Source organism: Protomyctophum parallelum (assembly GCF_964188405.1).
Source record: "Protomyctophum parallelum genome assembly, chromosome: 23".
Classification (NCBI taxonomy): domain Eukaryota; kingdom Metazoa; phylum Chordata; class Actinopteri; order Myctophiformes; family Myctophidae; genus Protomyctophum; species Protomyctophum parallelum.
Window position 1 is genome coordinate 17,020,643 of NC_139715.1, and position 17,960 is coordinate 17,038,602.

General features: G+C 44.4%; 1 protein-coding gene across 4 annotated transcripts in view; it reads left to right on the forward strand.

Moving 5' to 3' along the window:
• Nucleotides 1-17,680, forward strand: part of LOC310854168 (voltage-dependent L-type calcium channel subunit beta-4-like) — a gene marked incomplete at both ends in the record, with an annotated part of 28,661 nt that extends 10,981 nt beyond the window's left edge. For all 4 annotated transcript variants that reach the window (XM_083758699.1, XM_083758697.1, XM_083758698.1 and 1 more), the window contains 10 exons: nt 137-264; nt 2,902-2,978; nt 3,562-3,581; nt 6,242-6,322; nt 10,443-10,501; nt 12,638-12,747; nt 12,914-13,065; nt 15,784-15,879; nt 16,509-16,694; nt 17,420-17,680. In XM_083758699.1, the coding sequence (XP_083614825.1) occupies nt 137-264; nt 2,902-2,978; nt 3,562-3,581; nt 6,242-6,322; nt 10,443-10,501; nt 12,638-12,747; nt 12,914-13,065; nt 15,784-15,879; nt 16,509-16,694; nt 17,420-17,680 (1,170 nt within the window). The remainder of the gene's footprint in view (nt 1-136; nt 265-2,901; nt 2,979-3,561; nt 3,582-6,241; nt 6,323-10,442; nt 10,502-12,637; nt 12,748-12,913; nt 13,066-15,783; nt 15,880-16,508; nt 16,695-17,419) is intronic.
• Between the last annotated feature and the right edge of the window lie 280 nt (nt 17,681-17,960).

A 17,960-nucleotide genomic window follows, 5' to 3' on the forward strand; every position in this document is an offset into this window, starting at 1 on the left:
GCCTGCTAATTACACAGAGAGAGAGAGAGAGAGAGAGAGAGAGGCAGGGGGAGGCAGGGGGAGGCAGGGGGAGAGGGGAGTTGCACCACTCAGTTCACACGGGTGTGATTTTTTTCCTCACTTGCAACCTCTTCAGAAGTTCAACAATGACTGGTGGATTGGCCGGCTGGTGAAGGAGGGCTGTGAGATCGGCTTCATCCCCAGCCCACTCAAGCTGGAGAACATCCGACTGCAGCAGGAGCAGAAGAGAGGCCGCATGCAAGGGTAAGACACAGACCCACAGAAGAAGGACAAAGGAAATTACAAAATGATGAAGGCTCATTTATATGGCATCGCACCAGCCTTTCGTTCGATAAAAAAATAATTGTGTATTTTCAACTGAAAAAAAAGTGTTGCTTTGATACTTTCTTTTAAATTTGTCCCAGTTGAAATCAATGTTTTTTTAGCGGCACTTATCGAAAAGTTCATGCAAGTTGAAACCAACGTATTTTGTTGAGCCTCACTTGTGAAAAAGGTTGTTGCGACGAAGTATAGATTATGCCAAAGTCCATGCAAAACCCAGTCCTCAACAACGGGTTCTAGATGGAGTCTACAATAAAAAAGAAATAAGAAAATAGAGCCTTCATATCTATCCAGATAATTAAAGCCTCACTATGTAACTTTTTTAATGAATAAATATCACTTACCCTTCCTTTAACACTTTGGATTTGTGTTCTTTGCATAAACCTTGTTTGCAGAATACAGTATGCAGGCTCTACTGTTTCTTAATACGTCATAAAGTTCTCTCCACTGCTGACCCAGTGTGTGTGTCCATTGACCAGACTTGGGTTCATTTGGTTCTTTCCATATTAGCAGACATAGAGAAATAAATTCCATATACGAGGGTCACGGTGGCGCAGTCGGTAGCGCTGTCGCCTCACAGCTAGAAGAACCTTTCTGTGTGGAGTTTGCATGTTCTCCCCGTGTCGCCTAGGGTAGGTATACCCTCACAAAAAAACATGTTGTAATCCTGGTCTCTATACTGCCGGGGAAACTCCCCCCTATCAGGTGAAAAGAAACGGCTTGGACTCATCATGTAATGAAGCCTAGGAAGCATGAGGTCAGTCCGTTGCTCTCCCCAGGTTGGCAGAGGGAGTGTAGTGCCCAGGATTACACTAGACAATTGACACTGGGTGAAAGAAATGGGTTACAAAAATCAATGTAGGAAAATAAAATACATTCTATATACTGTACGATAACTTCCTGTCGAGATGCAAATGGGATTTGTTATGGATTTGATTGACCTTTTAAGGTATATTTCTTTCTCGGTTCCACCGTGTCTTGTCACATGCTTGAGTTTGTACTATATACCAAGCCAAGTCAATCACCCTCTGAAATGCATAGGCATTATTAGGTGGCGTATATGGATTTGCAACTGTATCCTGACCCAGGTCTTGTCTCGGCTCACCGTATACAGTATATACACCCATTAACCCAGTGGTTCCCAACCTTTTTCTGGATCAGGGCCCACTTGAATATGTGTTCTGTTAAGTGGGCAGATGGATGGGCCGTGTGCATTGTCAGGGCCCGCTTATTTGAATGATCGATCAATCGATTCCAGTTTGGATCAGTGGAACTATATACTTAATATATATATTTTCTTTCTCCAAAAACACCATGACATTTTTGGTTTTGTTTTACATTACTTGTTTTATATTAATTGTTATATTATTATCATTCAAATCTTAGTGTTTTGCCAATTATTGATGGGCCCACTTGCATCACTCACGGCCCAGCAGTGGGCCCGGCCCACAGGCTGAGAATCACTGGATTATTAACCCATTTCTCCACCTTTCTCTTCGTGCAGAATGTAGCAATGTGGCCATTTCTCAGAGCTGTATTATTTAGTAGTTACCTCCTACAGTAGCGGCCATGTCCATGTAATCACTCTTGAATTCGCCCAGGGTTTATGCCCTACTACTACACGCATCCACTCAAGCTGCGCACGGAGCTCGGCTGCTGGGTTTAACGCTAATTCTGCATAAGTGCACAGCCACTCTAGGTTAGGTTGGTTTTGCGTCTTTCCTAGACTCTCTCAGTCAAAGGGATCTGATCTCTTGACCACTAACCTGGGCTGTATTTTCTTTTAGAATAAATAATGTTTGAATTTGAGCCTTCCATTGCATGGGAGTGATGATCACCCTGTTAACCCATTCTGGGCGGGAACCCCTTTTGGTGTTTTAAACATTATGTTATAATTTAGCTATTGAAAAATAGCAGATCTACAAGCTCATAGCTTGTAGGTCTGCTATTCTTTTTTAATCGTAAAAATGGGGCGCAAATCTTTGAATATATATTCTTTCAAAGTGAATGTTTTTAACTGGTCTAAAACCAAGTCCCGTTTGTGCCGAGTTTGTTCGTTGGCTTCCTCACGTATCAAGTATTTTCAAAATTTCCATAAATCTAGCCCCGGGTCTCAAAGGTTATTTCAAGATGTGTACACACTCACACAGTACTCGTGTGTGTGAGTGTGTCGTCTATTAGTGCCTGTTATTAATAAAAAAATATGAATCCCTAACATTTTACAATGGAGATGTAATATTAAACTGTCTAACATCAACAGGCTGACAAAAAAATAGAAAAGAAAATTAGCTTAGATTTAGTTGAATCATTAAATACATTATGTGGAATGTGCGTTTGCTCAATAGTCCCCCTTCAATCCAGCCTCTCCCAGCTGTCCTTGATCAGCATCTTAGCTCTGAGGCGTGTGATCGATATCGATGAGAGTCTATATTAGCCCTGTATCATTTGTTTCGCTTTTTTTTTAAACTTTTACTTTAACTTTTTTCTTCACTTCTATTTTTTCCACATTAATGCCATGGTATGTTTGTGTCTTTCTTTATCCCCTGTTGTCTTTTTCAGTAAGTCTGGGGGGAACTCCTCTTCCAGTGTGGAGGATGAGGTGTCAGCCTCAGTCCGACCCCTCATCTCCTCCACAGGTGAGCGCATCAGACAAGGAGGGGGAGGAAGGCGCAACCGCTTAACTCGCCAGCCGCTATAGCTTAGACAACCCAGCTTCCATCGACCGAGCCATCGTAGACAGAGAGAAGGAAAGAGTGTGAAAGAGAGAGAGAGAGAGACACCCACGCTTAAAGCATTCCCATGCCTCTGCATAGAGCCTAAGTTCATGTTGTTATTGCTGCGTGCGTAGAGTTTGTAGAGTTGTTGGTACATTTTCCCATGATCCTCCTCTTCCTCCAGTTGAGGACTGCAGGCGTTCTGAGCGTGGGGCTTACCACAGTGTGAAACCAACGACAAGGCTATGACACTCCCCCCCCCCCCCCCCCCCCCCCCCCCCCCTTCTGAACTGCACTCGTGACTTTGTGAATATCACAATAGGACAAATAGAGATCCTTCTTTTACAACAACATATACTGTACATATAACTTGTTGTTAGTCATACCCTTGTTGGGTTTCAACTAATTGATGTTCTCTTTTCTTTGGTGATATAAAACGTTTCCCACAATGTCTCGTGACTGACGATTATCTGTTGTCTCCCCCCCCCCCCCCCCCCCCTCACAGGAAAACAGAAACAGAAAGTGGTAAGTTGGTGACGGTAACACCGGATCATTTGCCATCCACTAGAATCTTGTTATTGCCAGTAGAAAAGACAAATAAACAACAACAATAGGAGCTAATAACAAGCAGTTAGGCCTGATTTATACTTCGCTGCGTGCCAGTGTCTTGCGTCAACAATAGCCGAACAACAAGCTCTGAATGTGTCGCGGCGTGATGCGTGATGCGATGTGGGCTTGTCGATCTGTTGTTTATGTTGCGAGACACGACGTGCGACCATTCCGACCAAGTATAACTCAGGCTATAGGACTCCATGCCACATCCCAAGATGCATTGCACGTTACTACCACGCTACCAAAATCTGCAATACCAGTCCCGTCGCAATACTTGGTGCTAAAGAACTCTGAAGCATTGTGGTCAAATGTTCAATTTATACATCATAACAGTATAAATTGTGCATACGGGGCTGCAAATAGTATTAGTTGCAATAAAAAATAACAATTAAATAAATTAAACCATTGGAATAATGACACAAAATACAAAAAAAATCATGAGCCTGCCTGTTTGCACCATTAGACTGCCTCTGTTCTAATGGATGTCCTAACCTTCCATGACATTCGACATCTTTACTAATTGACATACAGTACGACTGGTTTTATAATAGTGCGTGGTATTGCGATACAACATGGTATTGTGATACTACATGTGATTCGTGATACTACATGGTATTGTAATATGACATTGTATATATTACATGGTATTGTAGTATGACATGCTATTATAATAATCCTTGGTATTGTTATTGTGGTACTACTACTGTATATGATATGGTATTGCAATAGTACATATTTTTGTTCTAGCTGGGCTAGTGTATTATAATTTAGTAGGTATAACTGTGGTATAATGACAATTCTGCCGCGTCAATCTAGACCGCAATTGGGAGAAAAGGAAAATGTGTTGACATCCCATTCAACGCAACACACTCCATTCCTTCAGCCACTGTTCTACTTAAAGCTGCTATAAGGAATATTATGTGAAAATTGTAATGATTTTTTTTTTGGTATTCAGACAGCAATGGGTAAAACACTCCCAAAAAACTACTTCCTGATTGGTTAGTCATTTTGACCGGGTTTTTTTGACCAATGACAAAGTTTCTAGGAACATCTTTGAATGCAGATTGTGGCCCCTAGATGTGTCACAGAGACTACATTCTTTGGGGAGCATTTTACTCATTGCTGGCTGTCTGAAAAAAAAGAAAGAAATCATTAATAATTTGACATAATATTGCTTATAGCAGCTTTAAATATAACAAAATCTAACCACTTGCAATCATCCTCTCATGCTGATTCTTTTCATTGTGTTATATTAAAGGGATAGTTAACCCCCCAAAAATTATTCATTTTTCTCCTATCGATTACTCCCCCATGGAGCCTTGAATTCATGGATATTTATTTTGTATTTTGTTGCATTACTAAGTCAATACTTTGATGACCGGCAGTGGTTCCCTATAGCAGTGGTTCCCAAACCTTTTCATGTCAAGGACAGCCAAATTGACAATAATTAGCCCGCGGACCCCCATTTGAAGAGATATGCCAGGGCCCCCCATGAAGAGAAGACTTTTACGGCTCTAACAGAGATTCTCAATCCGTTTAATTTCAAGGACCCCCAGTTTGACAGTCTACGGATTTAATGGCATTTCTATTTCTGGGAACCCCAATTAATATTGTAAAATCAATGTAAATTTTACTCTAAGAGCGTACAAAAGGAACCAAATGGACCCATTAGGGTCCATTCGGTTCCATGTGTACACTCTCAGAGTTACAGACCCATAAGGGTCCATTTGGTTCCAAACTATCATCTAGCTGGGGACCCCCTGGAACTCCCTCAAGGACCCCTGGAGGTCCCCGGACCCCACTTTGGGAACCTGAGATACAAATAGTCTACTCAAATCATTGTGTAGGAATCTGACAAAAACAACAAAATGTCCATGAATTCAAGTCTCCATGGGGTGAGTAAGCGATAGAGAAAAAAAAAATTATTTTGGGGTTGAACTATCCCTTTAAGCAGTGCTACCCTGTAGATCTTAAAGGACCATACCGGGTGTGTCTGGCATGTTCAGTCCATTGACAATGACTCATGCTATACACTACAGTACTTGACATTTTTGCTGCTGACCCTTTCTTTTACAAAGCATACTATGGTATATTGGATTTTTAGCAGCATCCATTCACTTCAGCATGGTATGAAAATGTAGAGACTTGAAACTTTCTAGAGACGGTGAACGTTACATTATCGTGTGGTTGAAAAGTCTAGCCGAATATAGTTCACTGGAGAAAAGATTGATTTACGAATGAAATTCGTACGCCCATGACTCATAAATCCCGCAATATCGTTGTCCAACATTTACTCTATCAGGTTTTGCTCATGTTTAAATTACTATCGGGAAATAATAAATCTACAAATAAAGCCATGAACAGGAACATCGTCTTGTTTATGAAATAATAATACAATACATGGTTGAGGCTGTGAATAGACGATGACATGTATTGACGGTGGTATGTTCCTTTAAGCTGTAGGCTATTGGATGGCTAGATGTTACTGCTGATGTCCGTCGAGTTTGCCCTGCCCTGGAGTGAGTCCACTTGGTGACTGACTGGCATCCCTTCCCCCTCTTCTCCCCCCACAGACAGAACACGTACCCCCATACGACGTGGTTCCCTCCATGAGGCCTGTGGTGCTGGTGGGACCCTCGCTCAAGGGTTACGAGGTGAGCAGCTGGGAGCGGACATACTGTAGCCTCTCCTTCAGTCACGTGGTGCTCGACCATCTGCTCTCACTTCGAGGGTTGACGAGACACCGTTCCCTCTCTCTGTCTGTTTCTCCCTGTACACAGTAAAATCCTGAGTACTGGCCTGGGCCGTGGCTCAGCGGTCCAGGCACCTTGGCTGGTAATCCAGTCTGGCAGTGTGCCGCGGGTTCGACTCCTGATCCCGACGGCCTTTACTGCATGTACTACTACAATTAAACAGTTTTTCAAATAACGCAAAAAATGCATGTAACTAATAAAAACACACTATAATTAGGTACCAACCACGTGTTCTAACAATACAAGTTTCGGTTCACTTCTTCTTCGGCTTACTGGCAGTGTGCGCAGGAAATGTGGTACTGATCGGTCCAGCGGTGTGCGAGATTAGCTCTGGACAAGCACAGACAAACACGACATACAAGATCCTCTTATAGAACGTTAGCCTCCAGCGGAGACACAGCGTGTCGTGAGCAATTATTTCTGCCAAGGTGCACGAAAAAAGGAGCAAGGGCAGCAACGATATTTGCACGACGTCGTTGTACGTACGACGTACTGTACAAGTATAAAATAGGGCTTAAGTGGTTAATCGATTAAATTGGTTATTAAAAAAAATAAGTGAATTTCTTGCGTGTCCTTTCGTTTATATAGAAATTAAAAACACATCTTTTAACAAACACGATTATTCTAAAAAGAAAATGTTCAATAGTTCCATTCCAGCCCTCTATCCATTCTTTTGAATCTGAAAAGTCTGCAGCTTCATTCATCCATCACCCTCACCACACCTCTATCTCCTCCCTCCCTCCATCTCTCCTTCCCCTCCTCCTCTCCCTCCATCTCTCCTTCCCCTCCTCCTCTCCCTCCATCTCTCCTTCCCCCCTCCTCCTCTCCCTCCATCTCTCCTTCCCCTCCTCCTCTCCCTCCATCTCTCCTTCCCCTCCCCCTCTCCCTCCATCTCTCCTTCCCCCTCCTCTCCCTCCATCTCTCCATCCCTCCTCCTCTCCCTCCATCTCTCCTTCCCCTCCTCCTCTCCCTCCATCTCTCCTTCCCCTCCTCCTCTCCCTCCATCTCTCCATCCCCTCCTCCTCTCCCTCCATCTCTCCATCCCTCCTCCTCTCCCTCCATCTCTCCTTCCCCTCCTCCTCTCCCTCCATCTCTCCTTCCCCTCCTCCTCTCCCTCCATCTCTCCTTCCCCCCTCCTCCTCTCCCTCCATCTCTCCTTCCCCTCCTCCTCTCCCTCCATCTCTCCTTCCCCTCCTCCTCTCCCTCCATCTCTCCTTCCCCCCTCCTCCTCTCCCTCCATCTCTCCTTCCCCTCCTCCTCTCCCTCCATCTCTCCTTCCCCTCCTCCTCTCCCTCCATCTCTCCATCCCTCCTCCTCTCCCTCCATCTCTCCTTCCCCTCCTCCTCCTCTCCCTCCATCTCTCCATCCCTCCTCCTCTCCCTCCATCTCTCCATCCCTCCTCCTCTCCCTCCATCTCTCCATCCCCCTCCTCTCCCTCCATCTCTCCTTCCCCTCCTCCTCTCCCTCCATCTCTCCTTCCCCTCCTCCTCTCCCTCCATCTCTCCTTCCCCTCCTCCTCTCCCTCCATCTCTCCTTCCCCTCCTCCTCTCCCTCCATCTCTCCTTCCCCTCCTTCTCTCCCTCCATCTCTCCATCCCCCCCTCCTCCTCTCCCTCCATCTCTCCATCCCCCCCTCCTCTTCCTCCATCTCTCCATCCCCCCTTCTCTCCCTCCATCTCTCCATCCCCCACATCTCCTCTCCCTCCATCTCTCCATCCCCCCTCCTCTCCCTCCATCTCTCCTTCCCCTCCTCCTCTCCCTCCATCTCTCCATCCCCCCTTCTCTCCCTCCATCTCTCCATCCCCCCCTCCTCTTCCTCCATCTCTCCATCCCCCCTTCTCTCCCTCCATCTCTCCATCCCCCCCATCTCCTCTCCCTCCATCTCTCCATCCCCCCTCCTCTCCCTCCATCTCTCCATCCCCCCTCCTCTCCCTCCATCTCTCCTTCCCCTCCTCCTCTCCCTCCATCTCTCCTTCCCCTCCTCCTCTCCCTCCATCTCTCCTTCCCCTCCTCCTCTCCCTCCATCTCTCCATCCCCCCCTCCTCCTCTCCCTCCATCTCTCCATCCCCCCCTCCTCTCCCTCCATCTCTCCATCCCCCCTTCTCTCCCTCCATCTCTCCATCCCCCCCATCCCCTCTCCCTCCATCTCTCCTTCCCCCCCATCCCCTCTCCCTCCATCTCTCCATCCCCCCTCCTCTCCCTCCATCTCTCCATCCCCTCCTCCTCTCCCTCCCTCTCCATCTCTCCTTCCCCTCTTCTTCTCCCTCCCTCCATCTCTCTATCTCCTCCTCCTCTCCTTGCAAGTAGAGAACACAATCACTCTCCTAACCCCCCCCCCCCCAGTGTGCACTGTTGCCGCGGTAACAACCTTCTGGGTGCAAACGCATCAGCATCAGAAGTAGAACAAGGTTTGAAATTAGAACGGGAGAGCAGAGAAGCAGCCCCTGAATGGTGCGTGCGTGCGTGCATGCGTGCGAGTGCATGAGAATGTATGTAAATGTATGTGTTTTTCTCTTTCTCTCTCTATTGGTGTTTTGTGTGGTTGCGACTGTCTATGTTTGGATATTATTACTTTAAGATCACATACATAGGTTTTTTACCATACCTAACAAAACCATTAGATAAAAATAATGGTATAAATATAGTGATTAAAAGTATTCATCAGAAAATAATTATATTACCTATGCATCAGTCCATCATGCACATTTTTCATGTGCATGATTATTGCAGGGTTATTGTTTCCTTTTAACCCATTTAGGCCTGACGTCAAAATAAAAAATATATCAGTGGTTCTCAATATTTCAATTATGTAATATGCCGCCGAAATCTTAAAATATGTTGTTCCAGGGACCCTCCAGAAGCAAAGATTTCAGTTAAAAACTGAAACTCTGAAAGAATATATATTCAAAGATTTGACGCACATTTTCACGATTTTTCAAAAATAGCAGACCTACAAGTTTTGACAGTTTGTAGATCTACTATTTTTCAATAGCTAAAGTATAACGTAATGCTTAAAACACCAAAATGGGTTAATTCTGAGGTTTTTAGACAGAATAATAGGCTGATCTAATTACAGATCTGTTTTCAATCACCACATAACTCATAGCCGATTTATTTTTCCTTTCTTTTAAAGTAAAAATGTCAGGCTTTTCTGAGCCTTTATTGACAGGTACTGTCTTTTTATTACTGGTGCACAGAATTGTGGTGGCAGCAAATCTCCTTTCCTTTGGTAAAGGATGATGCCGTGTTCCCCATGCTAAAGGAGATAAGAAAGCATTGAAGCAACTTCCTTTAGCATTTAGAGATAAGACTGGCTCTTATCATGGCTGCCACATACTGTAGAATGTAGATAGTTCTGGGTGATTTCTATCATTTAGCAAAGAAAAAGACTATTCAGAGACTTTCAAAGACTTTTCTTATTTTGCCAGTAAATTAGCTCCCTGTGTTTACTAAATCCTTTAACCCATTTTGGGGCCGGAACCCCTTTTGGTGTTTTAAGCATTGTTATACTTAAACTATCTGCTATTGAAAAATAGCAGATCTACAAACTTGTAAATCGTGAAAATGCGGCAACAAATCTTTGAATGTATATTCTTTCAGAGCGAACATTTTTAACTCAAGTCTTTGCTTCTGAGGGGTCCCTGGAACATATTTTCAGATGGGGGTCGGCCAAATACATATAATTTTCGGCGTCCTTGACATGAAATATTGAGCACCACTGATACATGAGAGCATACAAATTTCGACGTCAGGTCAAAATGGGTTAACCTGCTGCTGGTTTGGGAGCTTTCAAACATCAGGGATGGATTTCTTGCTTGAAGGTGACATGCACGTATGCACTGTACCGCTGGTCGTAACACTCTGTTCTATAAGCTCATTCTGAGCTCATGGAACAGCTATTTATTGTGCGAGGCACCGAAAAGGCAACAAACTAAGACGGCAAATGAATGCCTATAAAATATAACAACTGTAGGCTAATTTATTTACCAATAAGTTGACAGATTTTTCTTGTTCTGTCCTAGGTAACAGATATGATGCAGAAAGCTCTGTTTGACTTCCTCAAGCACAGATTTGATGGCAGGTAAGCTGAACAAGCCCAGCGCTTCCGTTTAAAGCAGGACAGCAGTGGTTATTTTGTGTGTGTTTTACTTTTAAATGTCACGTTTTTCGCCCTGATGAAGACGTTTCATGGTCGCCTTTTAATTAAATAATGGCTGCTCCTCTTTTTTTTTTAACTCTTGAGTGCCCGGATTGTCTGTTGTTTTTTCTGTCTTGATCCTGTTTGATCCATTTTTACCCCATGTGAGCACCTGGTTACTCCTGTTTTTTCTGACGTCATGAATAGGAATTTAGACTTTCACATCACGGAATCATACCTCTGGGGCTATGTTCAGACTGGCAGCCCAAACCTTAGTTTTTTGGCCTATGCAGTTTGAAATCTGATTGTTTATTAAGTCTGAACGGAAAAATACCACGTGGAAACAGATTTGTGCCATGATGATGATTTCTAAAGATTTCTCTCAGTCTGGGCAATTGGACACTGAAGCCTGATAAAAAATAAAAAAAAGACAATCTACATGCATCGCTTGTAGCTCTGCTATTTCCCAGAAGTGACACCGTCATACGACAGATAATTATTCTCACGTCACGTGGAACGCCTACAGTATGTGGTTGGTCGTTACCACATCAACCAATGCAGGTTGACGATGTCTGATGAATACACAAATATGATCACTTGCAAAGGTCAGATGTGAGAAACATCAGGTTTTCCTGTCTGAATAAAGCTACTAATGGTAATGCAACAGAATTGGCTTTAGTCCTATTGATATGCACACGGCTGCCATCTTGCCAGCAAGGTGCTACCTAGGTGCAAATTCCCATAGACAGCCCATTTATCCAAACAGAAAAGTCCTTGAGCTTGAATTATCGTTTTACTATCTGCAAAGTGTTGTGTTGTTATGAGCTACTTCCTATCAAGCAATTCCTTGCAGATGATTATTTTAAGTGTCAGAGTTTATCAATAAAGCAACGTCCTGCTGCCTCCTGCATTATGTGCAAATTCTAAACAGGTGGTACACATGGGCTGTTGTGTGATAGTCAACGAGCACTTCCAAACTCCAGCACAAATCATCTGCAAGGAATTTCTTGACAGGGAGTAGCTCATATGTCTACAGTGGATACTTATTAAACAACCACATTGCAGATAGAAAGAGGGAGGATAATTCAAGCTTTCCGTACAGCTGCAATGTTGGTGAGTTTGACGTTATTTAATGGAATTAGATAGGACTGTTCTGTTTGGATGAATGGGCTGTCTATGGGAAGTTGCACCTAGGTAGCACCTTGCTGGCAAGATGGCAGCCGTGTGCATATCATCAATTCCAGGCCAGGTGGACTTTTGGTAGGAGAGAGAATGACTCTATGAGAGTGACACTATGTTCCCTCAGTTTCACTGCTCTTGTTGACTTTGTTGGGCAAAGCACACGCCTGCCTACCACTGTGTCACCTTCTTTCTGGCTTTGATACGCTCAGACGCTTATTAGAGGCTTCCAGGCTACCACAGGGGAGCTCACCTCATGGAATCATGCTAATAATAAACTTAGGAATTTGCCTTCGGTAACAGCAGAATGTATGATTTTACAAAGCTGTTGATTTTCAGGTCGACCTTCTCCTAAACAGTCTAAAGTGATAAGGTTTTTTTGTGGTACAACCACTTCATTTCAGAACTGTGTGTGTCCCTGGGTCCCTGGCTGGGTCTGTCCGAGCACGAAAATAGCGTTTGGTTCGTTTTCACAACCAAGTGTCACTGTTATGCAGCCTAACACAGACACACACACACACACACACACACACACACACACACACACACACACACACACACACACACACACACACACACACACACACACATACACACATTAACTGTATATATGATGATTTCGGGTGTGACAGTACAGTACAGTAGAGGGACCCCCTGGGGACCCCTTAACTGTCATTTTCGGACACGTGACGGCTCGCCGGAACCGGCCAGCACCCTGGGCGCGTTCCTGTGGGTCTGGAAGTTCCCGGGGTGAGGACCCCCACACGGAGTTGCACCACTCGCTTCACACGGGTGTGATTTTTCACTCACAGGAGCTATTTTGCAGCTTTCACTTTTCAAGACATTTAAAAGCTTCCGATTGGATTTTTGTTAAAGGGTTTTTCTCCCCCTCTGTTGCAGGATATCCATCACACGAGTGACAGCAGATATATCGTTAGCCAAGCGGTCCGTTCTGAATAATCCCAGTAAGAGGGCTATCATCGAGAGATCCAACACCCGCTCTAGCCTAGGTACAGTATGTATGACGCTTCCACAAGCAATACAAGCTATACAAGTAAAAGTAATAATTTACTTGTATAGCTTTTAGTATCTACCCGTGCCAAAAACTTTGTGAACGTTGAATTGAGTCATTGCAATCAATATAAATTTGCATTTGTTTCCACCCCCCTTTTCTAGCGGAGGTGCAGAGTGAAATTGAGAGGATCTTCGAGCTCGCTCGTTCCCTCCAGCTGGTGGTCTTGGATGCTGACACGATAAACCACCCTGCCCAGCTTCTGAAAACCTCTCTGGCTCCCATCATTGTCCATGTGAAAGTCTCCTCGCCAAAGGTAAGGCATATGGTAGACCTTAAACTATATTAACCACATGAATGCTAGCACCCCGAACATTCGGCAAAGCTCACAATACAGAATGTCGCAGTGTAGATCGGTCATTTTACAGGGAAATAATGAAGGGGCCAACTGAAGGCAGTTACATTGCGACTACGTTTATCATATGAACTTCATAATAACCAACACACTACCCGCCAGGATTAATGAATACATTTGCTGTAATTCACGCCAGGATTTCCCCCCGTTTTACCCTTATTTTGAAGAGCCAAACCCACGACCGGATGTTACAAATGTTACTTACAATGTGTGTGTTGTCCCATCCACTTCCGGTCTCCCGCTCGACGATGAGTTAAAGCCTAATCGTGACGATCACGATCACGGCTATGTCCCGTGGAATAAACCTTGCTTTGACCAGAAATGCCATCTGCAACAATGAATTGGAGATAAAGGCGATCGTAAGAAAACAGATAGAGTGGGTGCGTGCGAAATTCAAGATGGCGCGCTCCATTGCTAGCAACCTAGTTAACATTCTGGCCTTCGCCTCTCTGATGTGAGGTGATGTGAGGTGTACAGTAGCATCTATTTGTGACATTAACAAACTCATACTGTGTCTCCTTTAAACCTTACAAAGGTAGCCAATTTCAATGACCTTTATTTCTCCTCAGAACAGCAGTGTTTAGTGGGCCACACGGGCTCACCGTCTGGTCTTGCGTAGCTGATCGGAAAACAGGTGACACAGGTGGAAAACGGTGGAGCACTAATTGCATCTCTCAGTTTTGTCCACTGCAGTTGTCACACAAAATGTCTCAATTGGAGTTTATTGATTGTGAATGTTGATGAAGGCAAACCGCATGAACACCTTAAATAAGAATTCCCTCCTGCTGAAAGCATCCGTCTATAGCACAGATGAAGGCTGTCAGTGTCCCCTCCATCACTCATGCAGTATCTTTAAGCTATAAGCAATGTTATGTCTCAAAAATAGCCTTGATTATCTTCTTAAAGGAGAATTTCAGGCTAGAAGGCTTTCTTACCTGTATTTGTAGTTGTTATGTCCCCACCAAAGAGGTCCAGGTGTTATTTGATGCAGAAACGCATTATTGGCTATTTCCCCTACCATAAGACCTCAATGGGGCGTTGGGTTTTAGTGCTAATTCGCTTATTTTCCATCACTCGAAAATCTTTTTTTTTTTAAATATATCCTCTCTTCATAATGTAAATAGTATCACAAGTGGCACACTTTACTACTTATTTCGATGGAAATAAGCAAATTGGCACTAAAACCCAATGCCCCATTGAGGGCTTATGGTAGGGGAAATTGCCAATAATGGGATTTTGCACAAAATAACACCTGGACCTCTTTAGTGGGGACGTAGCAACTACAAATTAGGGTAAGAAAGCCTTTTTAGCCGAAATTCTCCTATAACCTCACCCTATAAATGCAGGCATTGGTAATGGTAGTAGGCGGGGGGACCAAAATTGCGTTATTACTGTGATATTGCTGTATTTATGCAATATCGTGATATTTTTTATGTATCCATGATTGCATGTCACCATGCATGGAAAAGTGTGTGCACATCAGCTGCCCTTTTCTTTGAACACTGGGATGTATCCCCCTCATTTAAAAGGTCAAGTCAATTAACCACATGAACCCTACTGTCCTTATTATGCGACAAACATTAAGTGAAAAAAGCAGATCTACAAGCTCGCAAAGTGGTGTATTGTGAGCTACTATTTTCGGTGAAGTACAGACCCCTGGTGAACTGCGGTCAATGAAGTATATCAGGCACGGACCGGCACAGAAAATCGGCCCTGACATGTGTTGTCTTCACTGGCCCAAAGACCGCTCAAAGGACTCTACTATGTCTTCTTTATTAGTTTTTATTTTTATTTTGGCCCAGCCCCGGCCCCATGACTGCCCAGCCCTTCTGGCATTTGCCAGAATTGCCAGACTGTCCAATCTGGGCCTGAAGTATATATTGTAGGGGTATAAGTGGTTTAAGTGAACACCTTTGCTTCTACAGTAGAGAATGGGCTAATTATATTATAAATTGCCTTATGGAGTTAGCTGCACAGGCCTAGAGGTTTTGCACAGATTCTCATTTACCTCCACACTATCTCCACCCACTTCGAATGCTATCAACCTATAATCACCAGTATGTTCTTATCAAGACCATCCAATGCAGCCAGTATGGACATTTCCGCATACTGCCTACCGCGAGCAGGAAATGCGTAAGTGAAATTATTGCCGCCGAAGCGAAAACAGTATGAAACTGTCTTACATGGCTGATTAAGGGGCCGTATCCGGATCCAGATGGCATCATTCCAAGCTTTTTTCTGTGCGTAATACACATTACTTCTAGCTATTAAGACTACCACTACCGCTGAGGAAAGTATTCCTCTTTGGACGAGTGCCTCACTTGCACCTTGGAATTCGCTGTGCCAAAGTGGTGGTTTTACACTCACGGACGCAGAACATCAGTATGTGGAACTGTCCATACTGGCTGCATAATTGAATGGTGTTGATAACGGCTGATGACGGACATTAAATACGGAGATAACATCCGAAACCGCTCGCCGGCTATCAGGGTGTTGTACCGTCCAATGCAGGCCTATCAAAGCCTGATTGGAAACCACAGAGCTCTGTCAGGTCCTAGTCTAGTGCCATCATTCAGAACCTCAAATGTGTCCTCTATCCTCCCATCCTGTGATCTATAGGTTCTGCAGAGGCTGGTGAAATCCAGAGGAAAGTCCCAGAGCAAACACCTTAACGTCCAGCTGGTGGCGGCTGACAAACTGGCCCAGTGTCCACCGGTAAGATCATCATAAGAACCATAACAAACTTTATTATAGTGGGTTTTTTCAGTAGAGCCACACAGACACGATACAACTTCATTTTAATGGTACCTTAACCCATTTAGGCCTGACGTCAACATTTAAAAAAAAAAATTTTACATTTTCTTTTTTTCTGAAAAACCTCATGTTTCTATATCAGTCGTTCTCAATATTTCAAAATATGTTGTTCCAATTTCGCCAAATTATTTTGGGGGGGGTCCCCAAATTATTTTCAAAAACAAATTTGTGCAACTGAATGGATGAAATATGGAAATGAAGAGTACATGCATAACTTTCCTTAATGATTATATCTGGTTTCAGTATTCATTTATGATATATTTTCTCTATTGTATAAGGTTATTTCTGCAGTCAGTTTGTATTGGGGTGGGGAGGGGGGGCGGGGGTCGCGAGACATGGCAAAAGCATTTCCGGGGGTCCCCCAGCCATAAACGTTGAGAACCCCTGCCTTAATACGTAGAATGTATAAATGTTTTACATGAAATAATGTGTAAATCTGTTTTCTAGCGTGCATGTACTGTTTACGTAACCCAGCAGAGAACCCTCTTCTCGCTCTTCATCCATCTCTTCGTCTCTGGTCCTCCTAACAGGAGATGTTTGACATCATTCTGGACGAGAACCAGCTGGAAGACGCCTGTGAGCACTTAGCCGAGTATCTGGAGGCTTACTGGAAGGCCACGCACACCTCTCTGGCCACGCCCCTAAACCCCCTGCTGGGGCGGAACCTGGGTCCCACTGCCCTCTCTCCCTATCCAACCACCATCTCTGGACTGCAGGTAGAGGCTCAGCAAAGCAGGGAAATGAAAGCTTAAACATTGCATCACTTTTTTTTCTCTATTCCACTTCTTTTCACCCAGTGTCAAATATCCAATGTAATCCTGGGCGCTACACTTCCTCTGCCAACCTGGGGAGGGGGGGGGTCAGCGGACTGACCTCATGCTTCCTTCTATGCATGAGGAGTCCAAGCTGCTTCTGTCTGGCCAAGGAATTTCCTTGGCCAGACATAGCGCGTGGAAGGAACACGTTATTCCAACCAGTTCTTTTCCCCGCCATCAGGCGGGAATTGAACCCAGGACCTTCTAGCTGTGAGGCGACAGCACTACCGACTGTGCCACCGTGACCCCTCTGATTAAGTCATTGCATGACATAATCAGAAAATAAAGAATTCTACCTTGAATTCATAACTACTAGAATGGCCATAAGTGATCATTATATTTGCATTATATTATATATGCATACAAATAATAATCAGTAGAACATCACACTCGTGTGAAGTGAGGTGCGCCTTGGCTGCCACATGACATCACAATAGGGCACACACAAAGCCAGGCTGTTATTTGTATTTTTTGTTTTAATGGTCGAAATGACTGCCTTGATATTATTGTCGCCAAGTCATTGTTTAGCCTGATCCTGAGTTCTCATTCAGATCGTTTTAACCTAACCTCTGCGTTCACATTCTCAGTGTAACCTGTGTTCTCGCTAACATTCTTGCGATCAGCAGAGCCAAAGAATGAAGCAGAGCAACCACACAGGAGACCACTCCACCCCCAACGAGCGCCGCAACCTGATGACGTCGGACGAGAACTACCACAACGAGCGTGCGCACAAGGGACGCAACCGCATGTCGTCGGGCTCGCAGCACAGCCGGGAGCAGCAGGACCCTTACCAGGACTACCAGGACCCCTATCAGGACTCCTACAAGCCCCACCGCAACCGCAGCTCGCCGGGTAGCTACAGCCATGATTCCCGGCACCGGCTCTGAGCACCCCTCCTTTTTGCCAATTTTACTTATGGCCTGAACTGAACCTCCCCCAACACCTTGCCCCCTTAAAAGAAAACACTGCAACAGAACCAAGAGGCTCCCAAATTGTTCTTATTGTTATAATTTCTTATGTTGATACTAATTTGTTGTCCTGTGTTTTCTTTTCTCCTCTCTAACAAAGTCCAACAAGCTACACAGTCAGATTGTGTTCAGTCAGCCTGCCAGGGAAACCCTGTCGATCCAAAACTCTTGATTAATCAGCATGAGAGAGAGAGAGAGC